The sequence below is a fragment of the Apteryx rowi genome, unplaced genomic scaffold (assembly GCF_003343035.1).
Source record: "Apteryx rowi isolate R43461 unplaced genomic scaffold, aptRow1 scaffold_491, whole genome shotgun sequence".
In the NCBI taxonomy this organism is placed as follows: domain Eukaryota; kingdom Metazoa; phylum Chordata; class Aves; order Apterygiformes; family Apterygidae; genus Apteryx; species Apteryx rowi.
In genome coordinates this window covers 287,295-305,636 of record NW_020450751.1, presented here as the reverse complement: position 1 = coordinate 305,636, position 18,342 = coordinate 287,295, and the positions used below count along the sequence as shown (strand labels likewise).

The 18,342-nt window shown below is 39.8% G+C and overlaps 2 protein-coding genes across 3 annotated transcripts in view; both read right to left on the bottom strand.

Moving 5' to 3' along the window:
* Positions 1–93: 93 nt before the first annotated feature.
* On the bottom strand, positions 94–12,252 carry CASP6 (caspase 6). 2 transcript variants are annotated; one of them, XM_026079057.1, is made up of 8 exons: positions 12,244–12,252; positions 8,069–8,110; positions 7,270–7,312; positions 5,396–5,542; positions 4,892–4,968; positions 4,264–4,439; positions 2,575–2,734; positions 94–1,930 (listed from the first exon to the last, which is right to left on the bottom strand). In XM_026079057.1, exons 4-8 carry the CDS (start codon positions 5,509–5,511, stop codon positions 1,692–1,694), a joined length of 768 nt encoding a protein of 255 aa, XP_025934842.1. In that variant the 5' UTR covers positions 5,512–5,542; positions 7,270–7,312; positions 8,069–8,110; positions 12,244–12,252; the 3' UTR covers positions 94–1,691. The 2 variants fall into 2 exon arrangements, with proteins under 2 accessions (XP_025934842.1, XP_025934841.1); XM_026079056.1 differs by lacking the exon at positions 12,244–12,252 and adding an exon at positions 11,772–11,819.
* A 1,859-nt stretch (positions 12,253–14,111) lies between these two features.
* PLA2G12A (phospholipase A2 group XIIA) overlaps positions 14,112–18,342 on the bottom strand; it is a 7,030-nt gene continuing 2,799 nt past the window's right edge. The window contains exons 2-4 of the mRNA XM_026079035.1: positions 17,513–17,637; positions 16,768–16,933; positions 14,112–15,714 (exon numbers count right to left, since the gene is read on the bottom strand). Of these exons, the coding sequence (XP_025934820.1) occupies positions 15,596–15,714; positions 16,768–16,933; positions 17,513–17,637 (410 nt within the window). The 3' untranslated portion in view covers positions 14,112–15,595. The remainder of the gene's footprint in view (positions 15,715–16,767; positions 16,934–17,512; positions 17,638–18,342) is intronic.

The window sequence follows — 18,342 nt, the reverse complement described above, 5'->3', positions numbered from 1 at the left end:
TTGATTGTTTGGGTTTTTTAACATATGAGGAAGCCGCTGAAACAAAGTTCTTCAAGATATTTGTCAAATCTCATTAGTAAATTAGAGGCATTTCTCTTACTGGTATAATTGAGAGGGATGTTTTTGAGAATGAGGGCTGTTTTTTAAGGACCATTTGCTATAGCACAGCAGTAGTTCAGAAAATAACTTCTGCACTGAGTAGTATGGATTTTCTTATGAAGTGATGGCTTCCTTTTCCCCCGCTCTGTGCTCTGATTTTGTTGGTATAACGCCATTGGTGGAAGTTAGACTTGTATCTGAARTACGGTCTTCTAAGCTTTTTTGAGTAAATATTGTCAGAAAAGTGAGATATATCAAACTCATTTACTATAAAATAATTTGTTTTGCTGTTTCATTTTATTGAAAGAACTTATCAAAACATTCAAACATACATGATTCATACAAAGCATAAATGTAGCCATAATAAGATTTAAAATCTGTGACTTAGAGCATGATATATGGAAGGATTTAAGTGAAGCAGACCAAGTAAATCAATTATTTTATACTCAGGAAATTGGATTATGATATTATTCTCTGCTTGAGTTATCCATTATGCCGCAGAGTTAAGCATATGTATCAATAATGTAAAAACTAATAAAGAAGTAGTTACTTCCACTGAGCATGATCTAAATTACTGATGCTTCTACAGTAACAACTGGAAACATCCTATGGTGACCAATGTACTATCACTTTTATATACTAAATGACAGTGTATAGATGAACTCATCTGGGGCCAAGGGGAGAAAGAAATCAATCAAACAGCAAGGCCTGAAGTGTAAAGGTCTGCATATGCTGTATTTTGGAGAACCACCAAGAGATGTTCAGGAGAGTTGTAAGTGATATTGGAGATTATTTGCTTTAGTTTTAGAGGCTAATGTACCCCTGACAAGGAATGTATTTGTASCCAAAGTATATTAAAGCTTGCTTTTAGCATTAGCTTAATGTAGTTTGTTTGCCAATGCTTGTGTTATTCCCAAGGATGCAAAACACCAGCAAGCTTTAATTGTACTCTGAATGTAAAGGAAGTGCAAGCAAAAAGAAGCCCTTTTTAATAGGGGTAGTCTCAATGCAGCAATTGTATTCAAGTAATGCCTTTTTCCTGTCAGGAGAAATTAAGAAGTTTTGGCTAAAAAGCTCAATAAATCTACAAAAAATTAAAGGTGGATACAAAAGTTTGGAGCGTACCAAAATCAACACTGTCCACACATTTATAAAGATACTCTAGAAAAGTGTATATATATCCCCTGTAAACTGGGGGAGCTCGTGGAGCAAGAAAAGCTAATCTAATGCAGCATTTTAAAAGTTTTGGAAATAGTAAAATGCACCAGAGTTAGATGAGAGTCAAGAAAAAAAAAAAATCTTTAAACAGGCTTATTTTAATAAAATCTTGCACCAGGCAGCTTTCCCCAAATTTCCTGAGATGAAAAGAGCTGCAGCACCAGGTTTAAAACTGCTTTAAGATTTTGTAAACTAATATATAGAAGAACTATAAAGTTTAATCCTAGTATTTTTGCAAATCTTGTAGAATAATTTTCAAGATTTGAATAAATTTAGACTGCAGAAAATACACAGTATTAATTTCCTGAAATAAGATGGCATTTCTTCACTTTTCTGCAGTGAACATTAATCAATAGTTTTCATTGTTGATATATCTACTTAGATTTTGGATGAAAATACAGTTTTTTAGTTAACATTGACGCAAAACAAGGAATCTGCTTCTTTCCTATAGCATTAATATCTCTGCACATCTCTACCTTGCGATGAGACACTTTTCTGTTAACAACAGTGAGAAGTTCTGTGAACTCCAAGGAACAGCCGTGCTTTTTCAGTGCCTCACACAGATCTTGAATGTACCAGGAGCCATTCAAAGTTTCACGGTGAGAATAGTACCCTATTGTAGAATAGGAACATAAAATTACATTCAACTAAAAGAGTAGTCATGCCACTTGAAGAATATTCATGAGAGTTACTGCTTGCTAGCTTCATCCATAAGTGCAGTCAGTGGTATTATTAATGGGTATAAATCCTATTTTGTCAATTACATAATTTTACAGGAAATTGTCCAAATGAAATGGCTTTGAGATCACTTCTRTCTCGCTCACAGATCATTGTTGAGTCAAGAGGAATACTGACTGAGGTAGTGGTAGCTCATTGTCCACAGGATTGTTTCTGCAAGTTACAAGAGAGCAGCTGGGAGCGAGGTCAAGATACATAGTGGACCAGGGAAGACAGCCATGTAGTGCAGGGAAATTTAAAAGACAGCAGACTACTACAATCCTGGAAAAGAGGAGAACGCTTGCTGTCAGGAGACAGCTCAGCAACAACACTGTGAAGAGAACATTTCTGCCTGTCAAACTAACTGCAGTTTTGATGGTTTGTTTTCACTTTTTTCTTAACATACGGGGCTCTTTCCTAGAGGAAACATCACTCATAATCAGACATGCAAAACAGACAACTTGGAACTGTGCTGCTTGTTTAGACTGCCAAATGAAGAAGCCTGTTACAGGGAAATATCAGAAAGTATTAGAACTTTACCTTGTGCCACAGAGTAGCACATGAGAAAGTCTGCACCAGCAGGCAGGGTATAGACAGCTGCTGCATCCACTTCAGTCTCATTGGCAATGGATTCATCCTCTGTACTGTCTACTAAATCCCGAGCAACAACTGGATCATCATGTTTATCACCTCGACATGCCTAGCAGAGGGAAAAGTGTGCCTCGTTACTATGAATGTGAATTTATAAAGCCCCATTTACAACTCCATCAGTTAAAATATTGAAGTCCAAAGAAAGCTCTGAGGAGATGATAATTGCATTGAAGCACAACCATCACTATATGCTGTTACACTGCTTCTTTAGTGCAGGCAAATGTCTTATCAGTTGAGGAAGGGGTGTTTTTTTTGTTTTGTGAGAAGCCAGTAACGGGCTGGAATGGTCAGTGTTGCAGAAAGGCTATACGTGAAGGATAAGAAGGTAAGAACACGCTCAAAGATACAAAGCAGGTAACAAGCATTACTTAACAGCTATCACTGAGAAACATGAAAATCTTCTCTTCCATTAACAGCAAGGACAGAACTTCATCACTGTATGCTCTGTGATTTCCAATGGCAAATTCTAACTGATTATTGTTATTCTTTGTGCTGTAAGTGAACTGAATTTATGAACCAAACTAAGTCAATTTGCTTTATGGTGATTATGCATCATAAATGTTTCTAAATATTATATATGACACATTACTGAAATATGTAAATAGGTTTCCATCTTTGGACCCCTGATTTAAGAAAAATTCAAAGCTGAATGAGTCCTAATGAAAGATGAATTAGCACTGTGCTTATTTTTGTAGTGGCCTAGTGCCTAAGTTAGCTTTCATTTGAAAAAGGTAACTCATAAAGGGGTTTATTGGAAGATGGCTGCTTTAAGCCACAATCCCAACTACATAAATTACTACAAATTGTAGTAATTGTACAATCTGCTGAAGGCCAGGTTCTCATCTGAGCTGGCCAATAGTAACCTGGATAAAGCCCCAAGTAACCTGCTCTGACATCATAGCTGACCCTGCTTTGAGCAGGAGCTGGACTAGAGACCTCCTGAAGTCCCTTTTAGCTTGAGTTATCCTATGACCCTATGAACCGAGAAGTGAAACAGGAGATTGCATAGGGGCTTTATTTGACCATTGAGCACGAGAAGTACTTCTGAGCCAATGAAGCCCCAAACTGATTCTTTAAATGCTGCAGAGATGCCAAGCATAGGTGACAGCAAAACAAACAAAACCCAGCAACAAAAAACCTCTGTAAGTATCAAGTAAAGGGATTTTTCTGGAAGGAAACAGAGAAAGTGAGGAAGTTGGATGGCCTTCTAAAGCCTAACCTAAGGAGTGTGAGTTGTGAACAGCAGAAACTGAGCTGAGGCTATTCACAACTCCCTCCAAAAACTGACAGTACTGTCTTCCCTACCATTAAACATATACTGGCAATCTATCGACATGGGCTTGATTTTGGTTGCTCTTTGTATAATTATATCTTATTAAATACTGCTAGAGTGTACCAAAAGGTTAAAAGAAAACAAAACAAACAAATGCCTTAAGGAACAGTTTCCCATCCCCTTCTCCCCTAAAGATTTAAAAACTGCCCTTTGGAAAGATTTTTCCAGGAAAACTGACTTCTATATTACAAGATGATGATATAGATCAGTATTCTCTCTGCTGAATTCAGAAACAGACATCTTACCTGAATGATAAATATTTTAGGCTTTCCTACCAGACTCTGGCACCTGTCTCCTCTGAACATGCTTGTGATTGTTTCAATTTTGATTTGGGCATCATGTGCGTAAACATGATCATTCTCACCATGGCTCAGGATCACACATACAAAGCAGTCGGCATCACTGTGGTCCTCTGCAGAGGCTGAAATAGTCAAGTGGTGTTTAGATGACAAACACTAATTTTTAGGTTTAAAAGACATTGTACATTTGTATCATATTATTTAATCTCAGATCAGTGCTTTTTCAAATGAACTCTACTTTCAGATGGTGCAAGACTGCAGAGATCTGAAGGTACAATGATTCACAGTGGCTGAAGTTTCAGGCCACTACATGTAAAAAGGAGAATGTTACTAACTGCTTCTGGCTGCAGGTAACTTTTTTCAGCTCTTGGCAATTTCATTAATTCTCTCCATGGAAGCTTCATTTGTATTGCAATAAATAATCTGAATTCTGACCTTTAAGTCCTTTAATGTTAAAAAAATTCCCTCATGCACAAAAATGATTTTAAGATGAACATACAGAACAAAAAGTAGTAAGATGTATCTAGAATTGCTGCTACAAATGGTTATACATAATCAATATATAGTTTCCTACCATCATAAATTTTCTCCAGCATATGTTCTGCTTTCAGGTCATCAAAGCATCTGACTTCAAATCCAAGGTCTGTCAAACTATAATTAAAACACATCAGTATTAGTAAAAATCTTTTCTCAAATTATGTATGCCAGTTGCTTTTATTGTGAGAGAATGAGAGAGAACAGTGGGGTTATATACGACAAAACAGCTAAACCTGGCTTTGAACTCAGGCTAGCTTCAAGTACAGGTGTTTGCCTAAAGTTATTTTGAACCTTTTGTCAGAAGAGAGGTCTGGACTCACTGAAATCCATGGGACTTGCGCTAGCAGTTTCAGTGACTTAGAGGAATGTGACTTGAAGCTTTTTTATCATGGCTATCTTTGCCAAGCCTGTATAGGTGTTTATGTATGTCTGCAACATCTTTTGTTCTATACTTCCACATAGGATCCAGGTTACTGCTTATTTGAAGTAGATTTCTGAAGTTTAGTTTCTCAAGCTTTTGTAGAAGAAACAAGTTTCTTACCTTTGTGTCAGATTCCTTCTGTCTGCAATAGTCCCACGTCTTTCTGGCAGCATTAAATGCCAAAAGAAGTGCTCCTGATTGAAGATTAATGCAACTCCTCTTCTTTGGTGGTTCATTTTGTATTGCTCTACAGGGTCAAGTGTTTGTCTGTTGCCAGAGATAGAAAACATTCTTGATAACTGAGTTAATGGCTAACTGAATTCCCTTTCTGTATTCCCACTAGCTGAGATTTTTATAACTGACCAGACACTATGAGGATGCAGTTTCAGAAGACAAGACCTTAACACCTGTAATTTTTCAGAAAGAGCCCGATCACTAGGTGTTTTTGAAATTCTTGGGCACATTAAGCAATTAAATAAAGTGTTAAGTGTGTACTAGGCTCTGTCACGTAGAGTTAAATAATTCTTCTAAGATAGGTTTGTATTGTCACCTGTTAGGAGGCTATCTCATTAGTAACAAACACAGAAGGGTATATAAAAGAGTATGTTTAAATGCAGGTCCAAACCTCCATGTTTTCTATTTAGCTAAACATTATTTTAACATAGTTGGATTATGTATATGTATTTATTTGGAACTGTAACTGTCTGAGCTTTGCTTTATGTGTTATGAACAATAGCAGCATAGAGGTCTGTGATAGCACACTATGGATTGTATTCTTGGACCCCAAAGGTCCTTTCCAGGCTTTAGCATGGCTGTATTTAAGGGGAAAAAGCAGACAAAAATCTTACTGCTTCTGTTGACAGAGGTGATAGTTCAGCGAACAGAAGCTAAAATGCTCCTGGCAGTAGCCAGTGCTATGGGTGCATAGAATGACAATCCAGGTCATGCTGCCCTAGAACTGGTTCTAGGCAGAGCCATTATTTTTGGCATGTTGCTGTGTTTTTTCCTGCTGTGGAATGTTCAGTTTTGGTGCCTTTCCTGGAAGAAATGGCTTAGACTATTTGCCTGCAGAAGTTACCTGAAAATCACAGTTTCATCCAAAATACTTTTTTTTTTTTTCCCCCACTACAGGATGAAAGTTATCCAACTATTTCTGTTTCTCCACTTTTATTCTGAGCAGCCCCTTAATAAAACATCTTTCTGCTTTCTGCAACATCTACGGAAGAACTCAGAACAGGGTAGAGAAACTCAATGACTATTTGACGTCAGGGGATTTTCACAATGTTTGTTGAATAACTGGTAAGAAAAGTGAGTGGGGTTCTTTATCATACTCTCCCTAACTTGAGTACTTAACGTGACAAAATGCAGAGGTGCTAAACTTTAGACCTGTAGTTATGAATGACATTTCATGCGTGCCAGAGTTTATTTGGATTCTGGTGATTTTTCTTCCTTAAAACTCAGAAACATGTTCTGAGGCTAGTAGGGATTTTGGACAGTTACCTTCTCGGATCCTGAGAATGGCTGTTAAACGATGGTTCCCTATATAATTCTTCCTCTGGTCAGCTGTATTCACTGAGTGGGTGAGGCAAAAAAAGTTACTAGAAAGGTAGTTTTTCTAGGGCTAAATTCTGTTGTAAGGTGGAGTATTAAAAAATTATGGAATCACTATCCCAAGATCCCTTTCCCTTTTGGAGGAATAAATTCCTGTGCTGTGCTCTGTCACTTACTCTGTACACTTGTTCTTTAGATTGTGATGGTATCTTTTTGTCACAGTCTTTGCACATTGCCTAACATAATAGGACTCCACTCCCAAGAGTCCATTCTGCATGCCTTCATGAAAAGAAAGGTAATTCTACATCTGGTGTAGCTAAAATCAGAAACACGGTAGGTGGGGTTGAGTGAATAATCCAGTCACATCCTTAATAAAGATCAGAAAACCCTGAACTGACCTCAGTGCCATGGCCCTCTCTCTGTCTTCGCCATCAGAACTTTACCTTTTATCAAGTGCATCTACTTCTGTGATGTTCTGATTTCCATCTGTTAGAGAGACCAAAAAGTGATTTAGCTGCCAAATCATTCATTAAAAGAAAACAAGGTGAACATGTGCATCCAGCCATAAAGTTTGGCTGTTGGTGTGAAAGAARAGTTCATTTGCAAGTCATATAATTAGGTATGCAGCTGAACTGTTCCAGTAGCATTTGTCTGCATGCACAACTTTTGGAGGCTGTTCTTAAAGTCATGACTCCAACAGTGTATTTTAGGTGTATGTATGTAGTATATGTAAAGTGGGTACATRCAGTCATGATCTCTGAATATGTAAGGTACCAGCTAGCTGTATTTATTTAAACAGAGTCTCTTCAACTCAAAAGTAGTTATGATTTTACATACATAATCTAAAAATACACTGGTATTTCTTTGATTTCAGTAATGCAGCTAATGCAAAACTGAGTATTCTCTTTGAAGCTGGATGCAGCATATAAATCATAGCAGGCAATGTAACAGTATTTGTATCTAACAAAAATTGAAAAGATGCAAGTTTTATACCTTTTCTTCTGCTAAACTATGTAGATCACATAAGTATCCCCAGTAACAGAATGCACAGACAGGTAGACATTGTGGGAACAACAGGAAACATCCTTATCCTGGGAATGATCAGAGCAAAGACTTGCAGGTGGTTAGGCTCAACTGTTTATTCCTTCCACTCAAACATCTCAATGGGCTTAAGATCTCAGCTCCTACTACTGCTACTGGAAACTAACTACCATGTTACAAAAACTACGTATTATAGCATACCTGTGGTGGTTAATGTAGGTCTACTATCCAACTGGACTTGGCCTGCAATTAGAAGAGAAGACATGGTTACGTTTACATACAATTTGATATGCACAATCCCACCTTTTGCTATTTCTTCTATGTTTTCACAACTGATTAAAGCCTTGCAAACTAAACTAACATAGATATATAGAGGGGAAAAGCTTATAATAACATTAGAATAAACTTTCAGAAATCTAGAATGGATTTCAGAAGCTTATATACAGAATACCATAGGAAAGGAGACAAGGGATACAATTCTGGAAATCTAATCCCTGTAAGGATGAGTGCCATTATTTATATGTAGACTTCRCATTTGCAGGTACTCATCATGCTGTCAGGTGTTAGGTCTTATTTATAAGTATCAGCAGTGATCTGATGCATGACAGAATCCATTTCCATTTGATGGAAACATAACAAGTAGATCAGACTAATGACAGGAGAAGTGCTGAAGAATGAGTGAGGGTAAAACACAGCAACAATACCTGTGCTTGTGACTTTGTTTCTAGTGTGAAGCAGAAATCTTTGTATGTTTAAGTTCACCCTGTATTTAGGTTTATATTCTTGAAATTTGGCTGATGCTTTTGCCTCAGTTAAAAAAATACACAACAGACCTTAAAAACATTATAGTCTTCAAACTTTTTTAGCCAGAAAATGCTGCCATGTAGACACAGAAAGAACACAGTATTCCTAAATACCCTGGGCCAAAGGAAACTAGGGGAAGATGTTTTTTCTTGTTCTTCTAATCTAGTTTAGTCAATTTGCAGTCTTTAGATTTTCATTGCCAGTGTTATATCACAGTTTCATTCAAGTAATACTATTTAAATAAAAAAAGATAGTGATTTATGGAAAAATTTCTGCTGATCTTAAGCCTTGTGAAGATGGATTGATTCAAGAGAATCAAAAAAACCAGGTATGCAATTTTGACTGGATGCCAGTGGGATCTGATAGCACATACAGGCATACCTCGGAGATACTGCGGGTTCGGTTCCAGACCACCGCAATAAAAGCAAATATCGCAATAAAATGAGTCACACGAATTTTTTGGTTTCCCAGTGCATATAAAAGTTATGTTTACACTATACTGTAGTCTATTAAGTGTGCAATAGCATTATGTCTAAAAAAACCAATGYACAGACCTTAATTAAAAAATACTTTATTGCTAAAAAATGCTAACCGTCATCTGAGCCTTCAGTGAGTCATAATCTTTTTGCTGATGGAGGGTCTTGCCTTGATGTTGATGGCTGCTGGCTGATCAGGGTGGTGGTTGCTGAAGGTTGGGRTGGCTGTGGCAATTTCTTAAAATAAGACAGCAGTGAAGTTTGCTGCATCGACTGACTCTTCCTTTCACGAAGGATTTCTCTGTAGCATRYGATGCTGTTTGATAGCATTTTACCCACAACAGAATTTCTTCCACAATTGGAGTCAATCCTCTCAAACCCTGCCGCTGCTTTATCAACTAGGTTTATGTAATATTCTAAATCCTTTGTTGTCATTTCRACAATGTTCGCAGCATCTTCACCGGGAGTAGATTCCATCTCAAGAAACCACTTTCTTTGCTCATCCCTAAGAAGCAACTCCTCATCTGTTAAAGTTTTATCATGAGATTGCAGCAATTCAGTTGCATCTTCAGGCTCCACTTCTAATTCTAGTTCTCTTGCTGTCAGCCTGTCCTTTGAAGCTTTGAAGCCAGGCATTGACTTTTCCTCTCTAGCTATGAAAGTCCTAGGTGGCATCTTCCAATATAAGGCTGTTTTGTCTACATTGAAAATCTGCTGTTTAGTGTAGCCACCTTCATCCATTCTCTTAGCTAGATCTTCTGGATAACTTGCTGCAGCTTCTACATCAGCACTTGCTGCTTCACCTTGCACTTTTATGTTATGGAGACGGCTTCTTTCCTGAAACCTCATGAACCAACGTCTGCTAGCTTCAGACTTTTCTTCTGCAGCTTCCTCACCTCTCTCAGCCTTCACAGAATTGAGGAAAGTTTGGGCCTTGCTCTGGATGAGCATTTGGCTTAAGGGAATGTTGTGGCTGGTTTGATCTTCTAGCCAGACCACTAAAACTTTCTCCATATCAGCAATAAGGCTGTTTTGGTTTCTTATCACTCTTATCACTTTTCACTGGAGCAGCACTTTGAACTTCCTTCCAGAATGTCTCCTTTGCATTCACACCTTGGCTAACTGTTTGGCRCAAGAGGCCTCGCTTTCRGCCTGTCTCGGCTTTCACCATGCCTTCCTCACTAAGCTTCATCATGTCTAGCTTTTGATTTCAGGTGAGAGATGTGCAACTCTTCCTTTCACTTGAACACTTAGAGGCCATTGTAGGGTTATTAATTGCCCTAATTTCAATATTGTTRTGTCTCAGGGAACAGGGAGGCCCGAGGAGAGGCAGAGAGACTGGGGAATGGCCGGTTGGTGGAGCAGTCCAAACACACACAACATTGATTGATCAAGTTTGCCGTCTAATATGGGCATGGTTTGTGGCACCCCAAAACAATTCCAATAGTAACATCCAAGATCACTGATCACAGATCACCATAACAGATATTATAATAATGAAAGAGTCTGAAATACTGTGAGAATTACCAAAATGTGAGACATGAAGTGAGCACATGCTGTTGGAAAAATGGCAACACAGGGTTGCCACAAACCTTCAATTTCTAAAAAACACAGTATCTGCGAAGCACAAAAAAGCGAAGTGCAATAAAAYGAGGTGTGCCTGTATTTGTGCATATATAAAGGTAAAATACATTTATGTCTGGAATGCTTTTGAGTTTCCTCTTTCCTTGTTTGACTTAAAGATTCTCTCGTTTTAACTCTACTGAGTTATACTTGAAGTCTCAACATGCAAGCCCTGCAGCTATCAGTCCAGAGAGCTTTTGGAAAGCTTTCCTTTTAATTTGAGGTTTGTCTCCTCTGAAAGTGAAAATCTCAGTTAGAAATTCATTTTGTTTATCCTTCCAGCAATTTATATTTGGAATTAACTGGTGCTTTATTGACAGGATCCGAGTCAGCCACCAGCTTTTCTATAAGAACACCACTTGCGGTGGTGTAAAAGCCTCATATAAGCAGTATTTTCAGATACTAGCAGTGTCGTTCTCACTTCCCGCCAACGTTGATAGCGAGTCTATCATCTCCTGCGTCGCCTTGACTTTCAGCAGCATCCCCGTTTTTCCTTGGCGCCCGATGTCTGGCTGTGCACAGCGGCTTTCTCCGCTCTTCTCGCGGCCCCGCGGGGCGGTGAGGGGGCGCCGGCGCCCGCCGCGCCGCGCCCCTGCCACCGCCTCTCCTCCGGCCAGCTCCAGCCCCGCACCTTCTCCGGCGCGAGCCCTTGCGGGCGGGCGGAGGGCGTCTGCGCGGAGACGCAGTGCCTGCGCGCTGCGCCGGCACCTCTGCCGGCTGCCCCTCCTCGCCCTGCGGGCACCGCCCGCCTGCGGGCCGCGGCGTCGGGCGGGGCGCCGGCGCCTCCAGCGCCCTTTAACCAACCGCGCTCAGCGCGACGGCGCCCGCTGCCCTCCAGGTAAAGTCCAGGTCGGCGCCGCGCAACCGCCGCCGCCGCCCGCAGCCGTGCCCGTGCCCGTGCCCGTGCCCGGCGGCGGGAAGCCGGGCAGCCGGCGCCGCCGGGCCGCCCTCCGCCGCCGGGCCGGCTCCCCCCCGCCCCCCGCGGCGGCCTCCCTCCCTACCTGCCGGCCCCCGCCGCTCCGAGCCCGCCATGCCGCGGAGAGAGGCGCCGCGCCGTGCCGCGCCGCGTTGCGCTCTGCCGCGCCTTCCTTCCTGCCCGCCCCGGCCCGCCTCCTCGCCCCCGCCCGCCTCCTCGCCCCCGCCTCCTCGCCCCCGCCCCGGCCCCGGCCCCGGCCCCGGCGCAGGCGGCCGCTGCCGGGAACGGGGCGGAGGAGAGGGGGGGAAAACGCTGCGGCGCCTGGCGGAGAGGCGGCCCCCGCCGGTAAGGTATTGAAGCTCCTCTCAATGCAATGTTTCCTTTGCTGTAAGGCTACTGTCACCAAAAATGTCTTTCCGTTCAGGTGCCCGCATACAAAGCCTTGAGTGGTTTGGGTGCGGATAATCTTACACCCTCACTCTCCTACTGCGGCAGACCTCTGTGGCAGACTTCTGCGACAATCTTTTAAGTGTGAAGAGTGAGCCAAGGTGTCTTACCAAAATGCTGCTAAACCCAGCCTTTTCAGTATGTGACACTTGTTTGCTGATGGCTTAGTAAAAGTGGTTTCTAAACCACAGCCTGTGACAGCAAGCTTCCTTCTCTGTCCRAGCTCCACAGATCTGTAATGTGCGGATGGATCCAAATTTCACAACTGCCTATTTCTGGGTTGGCTCTAGCATAAACTTCACTGTGAACAACCTCTTAGAGATGAACACTGCTACAGACACAAAAGAGGAGGTGGCTTTAGACTGGGATTTTAGGTCTTTTTACCTGGTCTGCTTGACCTTTTTTACACAGTTTTCTTGCCTAACTAAAATATATCAGACAAGATGTCTCCCTTCTCATTAAAKGAGTAATGGGTATTTCTAATTGCTTTTGATTGTTTTCCTTTTGTTTTGACTTGTTATCCTCAGACTGCCAGTAATCAAGATAAAATTCTTTGAATTGTCTTTGTGTATTACTGTAGTTGAAACATGGTCCTATTCCAAGAATTACATCTTTCACTGTGAAACGTTTAGATTTTTACCAAGTAGATGATTGTTTTTTTCACAAACTGCAAATCTCAGAGCTTTCAGCTGACAYGACAGCTGCCCCTAAAACCACTACCTGCAATAATTCTGTACAAGCAGCAACTGTAGAGTCTACATCTAGGACCCCACAGTGGCTTTCTGTTAAGCAGAATTTGAATTTATTATCAAACATGTTCTTCAATTCAACAGTCAGCTTAAATCTCAGTAAGACAATCTTAAGCAATCATGTATTTCCCTTTGGTTGACTGGACGCTAAGGGTAYACTTAGTCAGACACTGTGTTCAGCTGAATCACCAGTAACTCAATCACACATATGAACCCTAAAGTAATGCTTGACTCTGGGATGTATTTCCTGCTTATTTTAATATATAAAAGCTTTTGTTATAGCTGCATGTACAGGTTTTGAAATAGTTTCAGATTGTTGCAGTAGCTCCACCACAAGTGGAGTATTTTTGAAAAAGCATTGCAGATAGATCAGACCTGCAGTTCAAAGGTGGGAAGTTTGACTGGGGACACACTGCTGCTGTCCTGATCATCCAGAAGGGCAAAATGGCCTGAGGAAGGCAGCTGTATTAGCACCTTAACCTATAAAAAAAATTCACAGAGGTATTTAAATAGATAGTATTGTTGACTACATAAGAGCACACACTAAAGAGTCAAATGCCAAAACTTGCTATATACATAGCCRGTTGTTAAATGGTATAATTAAGCTTTTTCTTCATTTTGGGATTGTGGCACTGTAAAATGTATTTTGTGTAGTTTGCAGGTAATGACAATTAAAGCTTTCTGCCACAGGAAAGGCTTAGGCAAAGTAAACACTCCCCAGAAGAAGATAAATGCTTCCTTTGGTTTGCAAGCAGAACTACTGAAGTGTCATTTGTTGTATTATTTAGCTGTATTAAAGCTCTTCTCCTTTCAGTATTATAAATGATCTGTAGGAAACTCTGAAAGACTTTCACACAGCTCTTTGGAACAGTGAAAATTTTCTTCTGCATCCAATTAAGCATATAGTTAAAACTCTCTTCTATCCAACTCAACAGCCATCTAGTTGATTTATAATCTTGTTTTCGACTCACCGTCGTACTACATCAAAGTTTTAATTCTAGCAAACATCGTCCTTACCATTCACTGCTTTGGTATAAAGAGACTTCTAAGGTTCCAACAATGGAATTCGAGACTAATTCAGAGTTGTTTCAATTCTCTGACAGAAGATAAGTTTTGCTACATCTGGAGGAACCGCAAGTTCCCCAAACCCAGTTTTAGAAAACTCTACAGTGATACTTCTCTAGCAGTGCTACTTCATATCCACAAACATGAAGAGAAACCACGAAGCATGGCCAAAAAACTTCATCAGGAACTTTATTCTACGAAGAGGAGGCACGCTTACATTCAGTGTCATATAAAGTAGGCTCTAGTGAAAAAAAGAAAAACAAAACAAACCACAACAGCTGGTAAAGCAAAACCATACAAAAGTATTTCCAGATAAGAAATCACATTACAGTCCATGAGTCAGGTAAATTTTAGGCTTTTTGCATAGTTTCCACTCCCTGTTCACAGATGTAATATTTTAATTTTCAGTCCTCTCCTCTGTGGATTTCTAAGGCAGAATCAGGGCAGCAGCAGGAGAAATCGAAGTTTTTATGACAGAGTATCTAATACAAAAAGTTAACTGAGGTCTGACAGTTGAAGATAAGCAATGAAAAATCAGTACAGAGAACAAACCCAAAATAATTCAGACATCAGATGATTTCAGTTAGAGAAATCATAGAGGGAACAGATGACAGAAATACAGGATCAAATGTTTGTCAGCCTCACAGAGGGCATTTTAAATAACAAGGTTTGTTAAGCACACTGACTACGGCTGTGGAACTTCTAGTTTTCAACAGAATGAAAGCAAAGATAATAATGTAACCAAGTTGTACCACTAGACAAATATAAATCAACCTCTTGGAACAAATGAATATATCATTTCTATGCATATAATGCACAGAGCACCAAAATGTTTTGTTTGAAAAATAAACAAAGATTCATTTTAAAAATAACATAATATTACAACTACATTTCAGCATTTTGACAAATCAAAAGTATATCCTTACGTTGCAAACTGGTCATTTTAGTGGTCAAGCCTTAGAAGGATCAACATGTTTGATCTGAAAAGTGCTGCAGAAGCGAGTTTGATGTATAATCAGATAAAAATACGTAGTGCAGGTATATGCTCTTGTTAAGGGCTTCTTCTGGTCTTTTTTCACACAAGAGAGCATACATCAGAGAGAAATGAAGTCAGTTTATCTCAGTGAGATTCTACCAAAAGCACAAAAGTACAGGATATTTAAGATGCCATATTAAACTCWCACAAAATAGTCTTTCCTGTTAGAGCCATCAGATGCATCAACTGCTAGTAAACCTAAAATTTGACCTACAYTGAAAAAAAATCTGAGAATTCAATCAGAGGTGCAGAAGATCTGTATTTCCCTATTATGCAGTTCTTTATGAGTTTTTTAAAGTAAAAAAGACACGTGTTTTACAGTAGCACACCCTGAGCATACAGACATATACCAAAGGAAACTAATTTCAGTTTCCAAGCTCATGGGGTATGGGGGGGCGAGGGGGGAGCGGGGAGAGAGAAAGAGGGCTTGATATATATATTTTTTTGTTTTAAACTTTAGAAAGAACATTGTAGTGGCTTTCAAACCAGTATATTCATATCAGTGTTTAATATATTACCTTCTGAAAAGTCTAAAGCTTTGTAACCGAATGCTGGCCACATTCCAGTTGAGTCTTTCACTTTATTCCACACCATGAGCTCTCAAATCTTCTTTTAGAGATCTGTTTTATCCTCATACTGACACATACATGCAGCTCTCTGGCTGTCCAGGTAGGGTTTACATCCTAAATGTATAACTGCATCAAACAACAGCTGAACTGTTGATTCACAAGCTGCAAGAAAAGAGGAATTTAGTTAGAAATACTCTTTAAATGGAATATCAGACTAATAGAAATGACTCTAGCAAACTGAAAGCAATTTTAAGAAAGAAACAGTCCTCTCTGGGCATAACAAGGAGACCATCAAATGAAAGACTAAACCAATGCAGAATCATTAAAGTTATGACTAATGATGTTTCATATTTCAACCAAAATAAAATAAGCAAGAAAATTCATTGTATATGGGTTGTTATCAGTGTTAGAAACATCGCTTAGACTTGGCAAGATGAAAGAGCTGTTTTACCCCTCACTTTTTGCAACCCAATTTATGCAAAGTTTGCTATCTCTAACAGCAGCTCAACAGAACTGAACAAATATTCACCAGTTCTGACACAAAATACTAACAATATGACTTCTTTGCAGTCATGTGAATTTGAGAGGTGCAAACACAGGTTTGTTCTAAAAACTGACTGTTCAGTGGAACTACTTACTGTAAGAGCACCATTGTCCAAGTTTTAAAAGCATGGTTATATCATGTATTGATCGAGATGTGGGCTGACAATCAGAAGGAATAGTCTATGGGCTGTTACTGAAAAACCTAAAATTTTCGTACTGAGGGACAGCATTAAGTGCTTACACTATAATGATATATTATTTTAAGATGTTACTTCATAAAAGGAAACAATTCAATATTTTTCTACAGTTTACTAGCAATCACATGTAGTAGACATTTAGAATTCACCCAGCAGAACAAATAATACTCAGTTATACTATGGGTAATACAACAATTATTACACACACATTTTTATGAAGTCATATTCCTGTCTGTGTACACCCAGATGGGGAGCATTATTTCTTTTCTCAGGGTTACTTTTAATCCTGATCACTTTCCCATGTTGTGTCATTGCTCAGCTGTACAAATGCTGCACGACGGAGGGAGAGAACAAGGCTAGGACTGCCTCTTTTAGCATTAGCTTATGAAAATATGACATTACTGTATAGCACAAATATTCCTTGCCAAATCAGCTCAGTTAAACTTGGGAAGAAAAACATGTTTTTCAGACTTACCTTGCACACTTTCTGATATTCCAAGTGTTTTCTGCACATCTCTGCAGATTTTGGAGAGGCAGGACTGAAACTGCTCATCACAATCATTTTTTTTATTGCCACAAGTATCGTAGCATCTGTCGTGGTGATTGCAGCACTTTGTCATCGAAGGGATACCAATGTCAAACTGTGAAGAAAATCCCCCTCCACCATTAGTAGGTATTCCAGCTAGGAAAGATACAGTCTCTGAATATGACAGAATATGAAAGTTAGAAATTAAAAAACAATACAACCAATCCAGCTGTCATTCACTTATCTCTATAACTTGCAGTACTCCTCTTATAAGTTATTGAATATTTCCTCTCTAGTATTAAGGAAAATGGATTAGTGCCAGTAGGGAGAATCAAAGTAAGAGCCAAAGCCAAACCCTCCACTAGCACAAACAGAGGGCTACTGTTAGGGTTACTCAATGCTTTTGAAAATATTCACGAGAATAAAACATTTTTATCAAAAGATTAGAAATTAATCAACATTCCTATAATGTTTTAGGTCAATGATGAAAATATTTGTGCTACATTTGTTTATAATCCTAACGTTTTCCAYGCGACGTTACCAAAGCATGTGCTGGAGCTAACAGAAGCGGGAACATTGTACATGGACACCGTCCTCATCTTCAGAATGAGGGAGGAAAAGAGCTCCCACRCTGAGGAAAGTCCGTGTATGAAAGACCACGCACACAAAGAAATCAAAGAACAGACAGACTTACTTGAACTCCAAACAGAGGAGATCCACAACCATTTGGTGGTGAGGGCTTATATCCATAGCGGGGAAAGGGCTTTGATCCTGAAAAAGGGAATTTATAGTGCCTCAAATAAATCTTTTGCACAGAAGCTTAGCACTATCAAAACTCATAAGAGGCATTTGGTGGGCTTAAGATAGTATCAGCCATACTTTTGAACTAAACATATACTCAGGCACCTGAATATCAACAGTTCTTACCAAATTACAAGTTAAATAAGATTGAGTTAATAAGATTGATATACCAGTTAAGTGTGTGATATGCAGGAAATCACTAAAGAACAGAAAAGTTTTCTGAAGTATTAATTTTACTTACCGAAGTATTAACTTACCATCAAGTTCTCTATGCTGTATATGCTATCAACAACACTACTCTGATTTTTTTTTTTTTACTTTAGTTTTTAGAAACTGGAATGAAACATGGAATTGTTTTTTGTTTGTACAAGGTAGAATATTTTACAATAAAATTTAAATTAGTAGCTACTGCCAAAGTCATGTTACCCCGAACACTCAGTAGTACAGAAAGATTTCACGTCTCAGGTTAGGGAAAACTGCGGAGTTGGTTTAGAAAGTGACCCTTCACCTCATTTTGGTGCTGGAAACAAACCGAGGCCACGGTTAAAGGCACCAGAGAAGAAAAAGCGTGCCTGAGAAGCGCTCCTCCTAGGAGAGGCAGAAGGGCCGGYGCAGGGCCGGGCTCGCGGGGGCGGCAAGGACGCGCCACGAGAGCCAGCCCGCGGCAGGCGACCCCGCGGCAGGCGACGCCGCGGCAGGCAGCGGGCGCGGAGGAGCCAGCCC

Coding starts and splice junctions, on each gene's coding strand:
- CASP6 (XM_026079056.1), bottom strand. CDS start 11,802: ATGGCGGGCTCGGAGCGGCGGGGGCCGGCAG. Junction 7,313..8,068: donor ACCTACATTAACCACCACAG/GTATGCTATAAT, acceptor TCTCTCTAACAG/ATGGAAATCAGAACATCACA. Junction 4,440..4,891: donor GCTGGAGAAAATTTATGATG/GTAGGAAACTAT, acceptor TGACTATTTCAG/CCTCTGCAGAGGACCACAGT.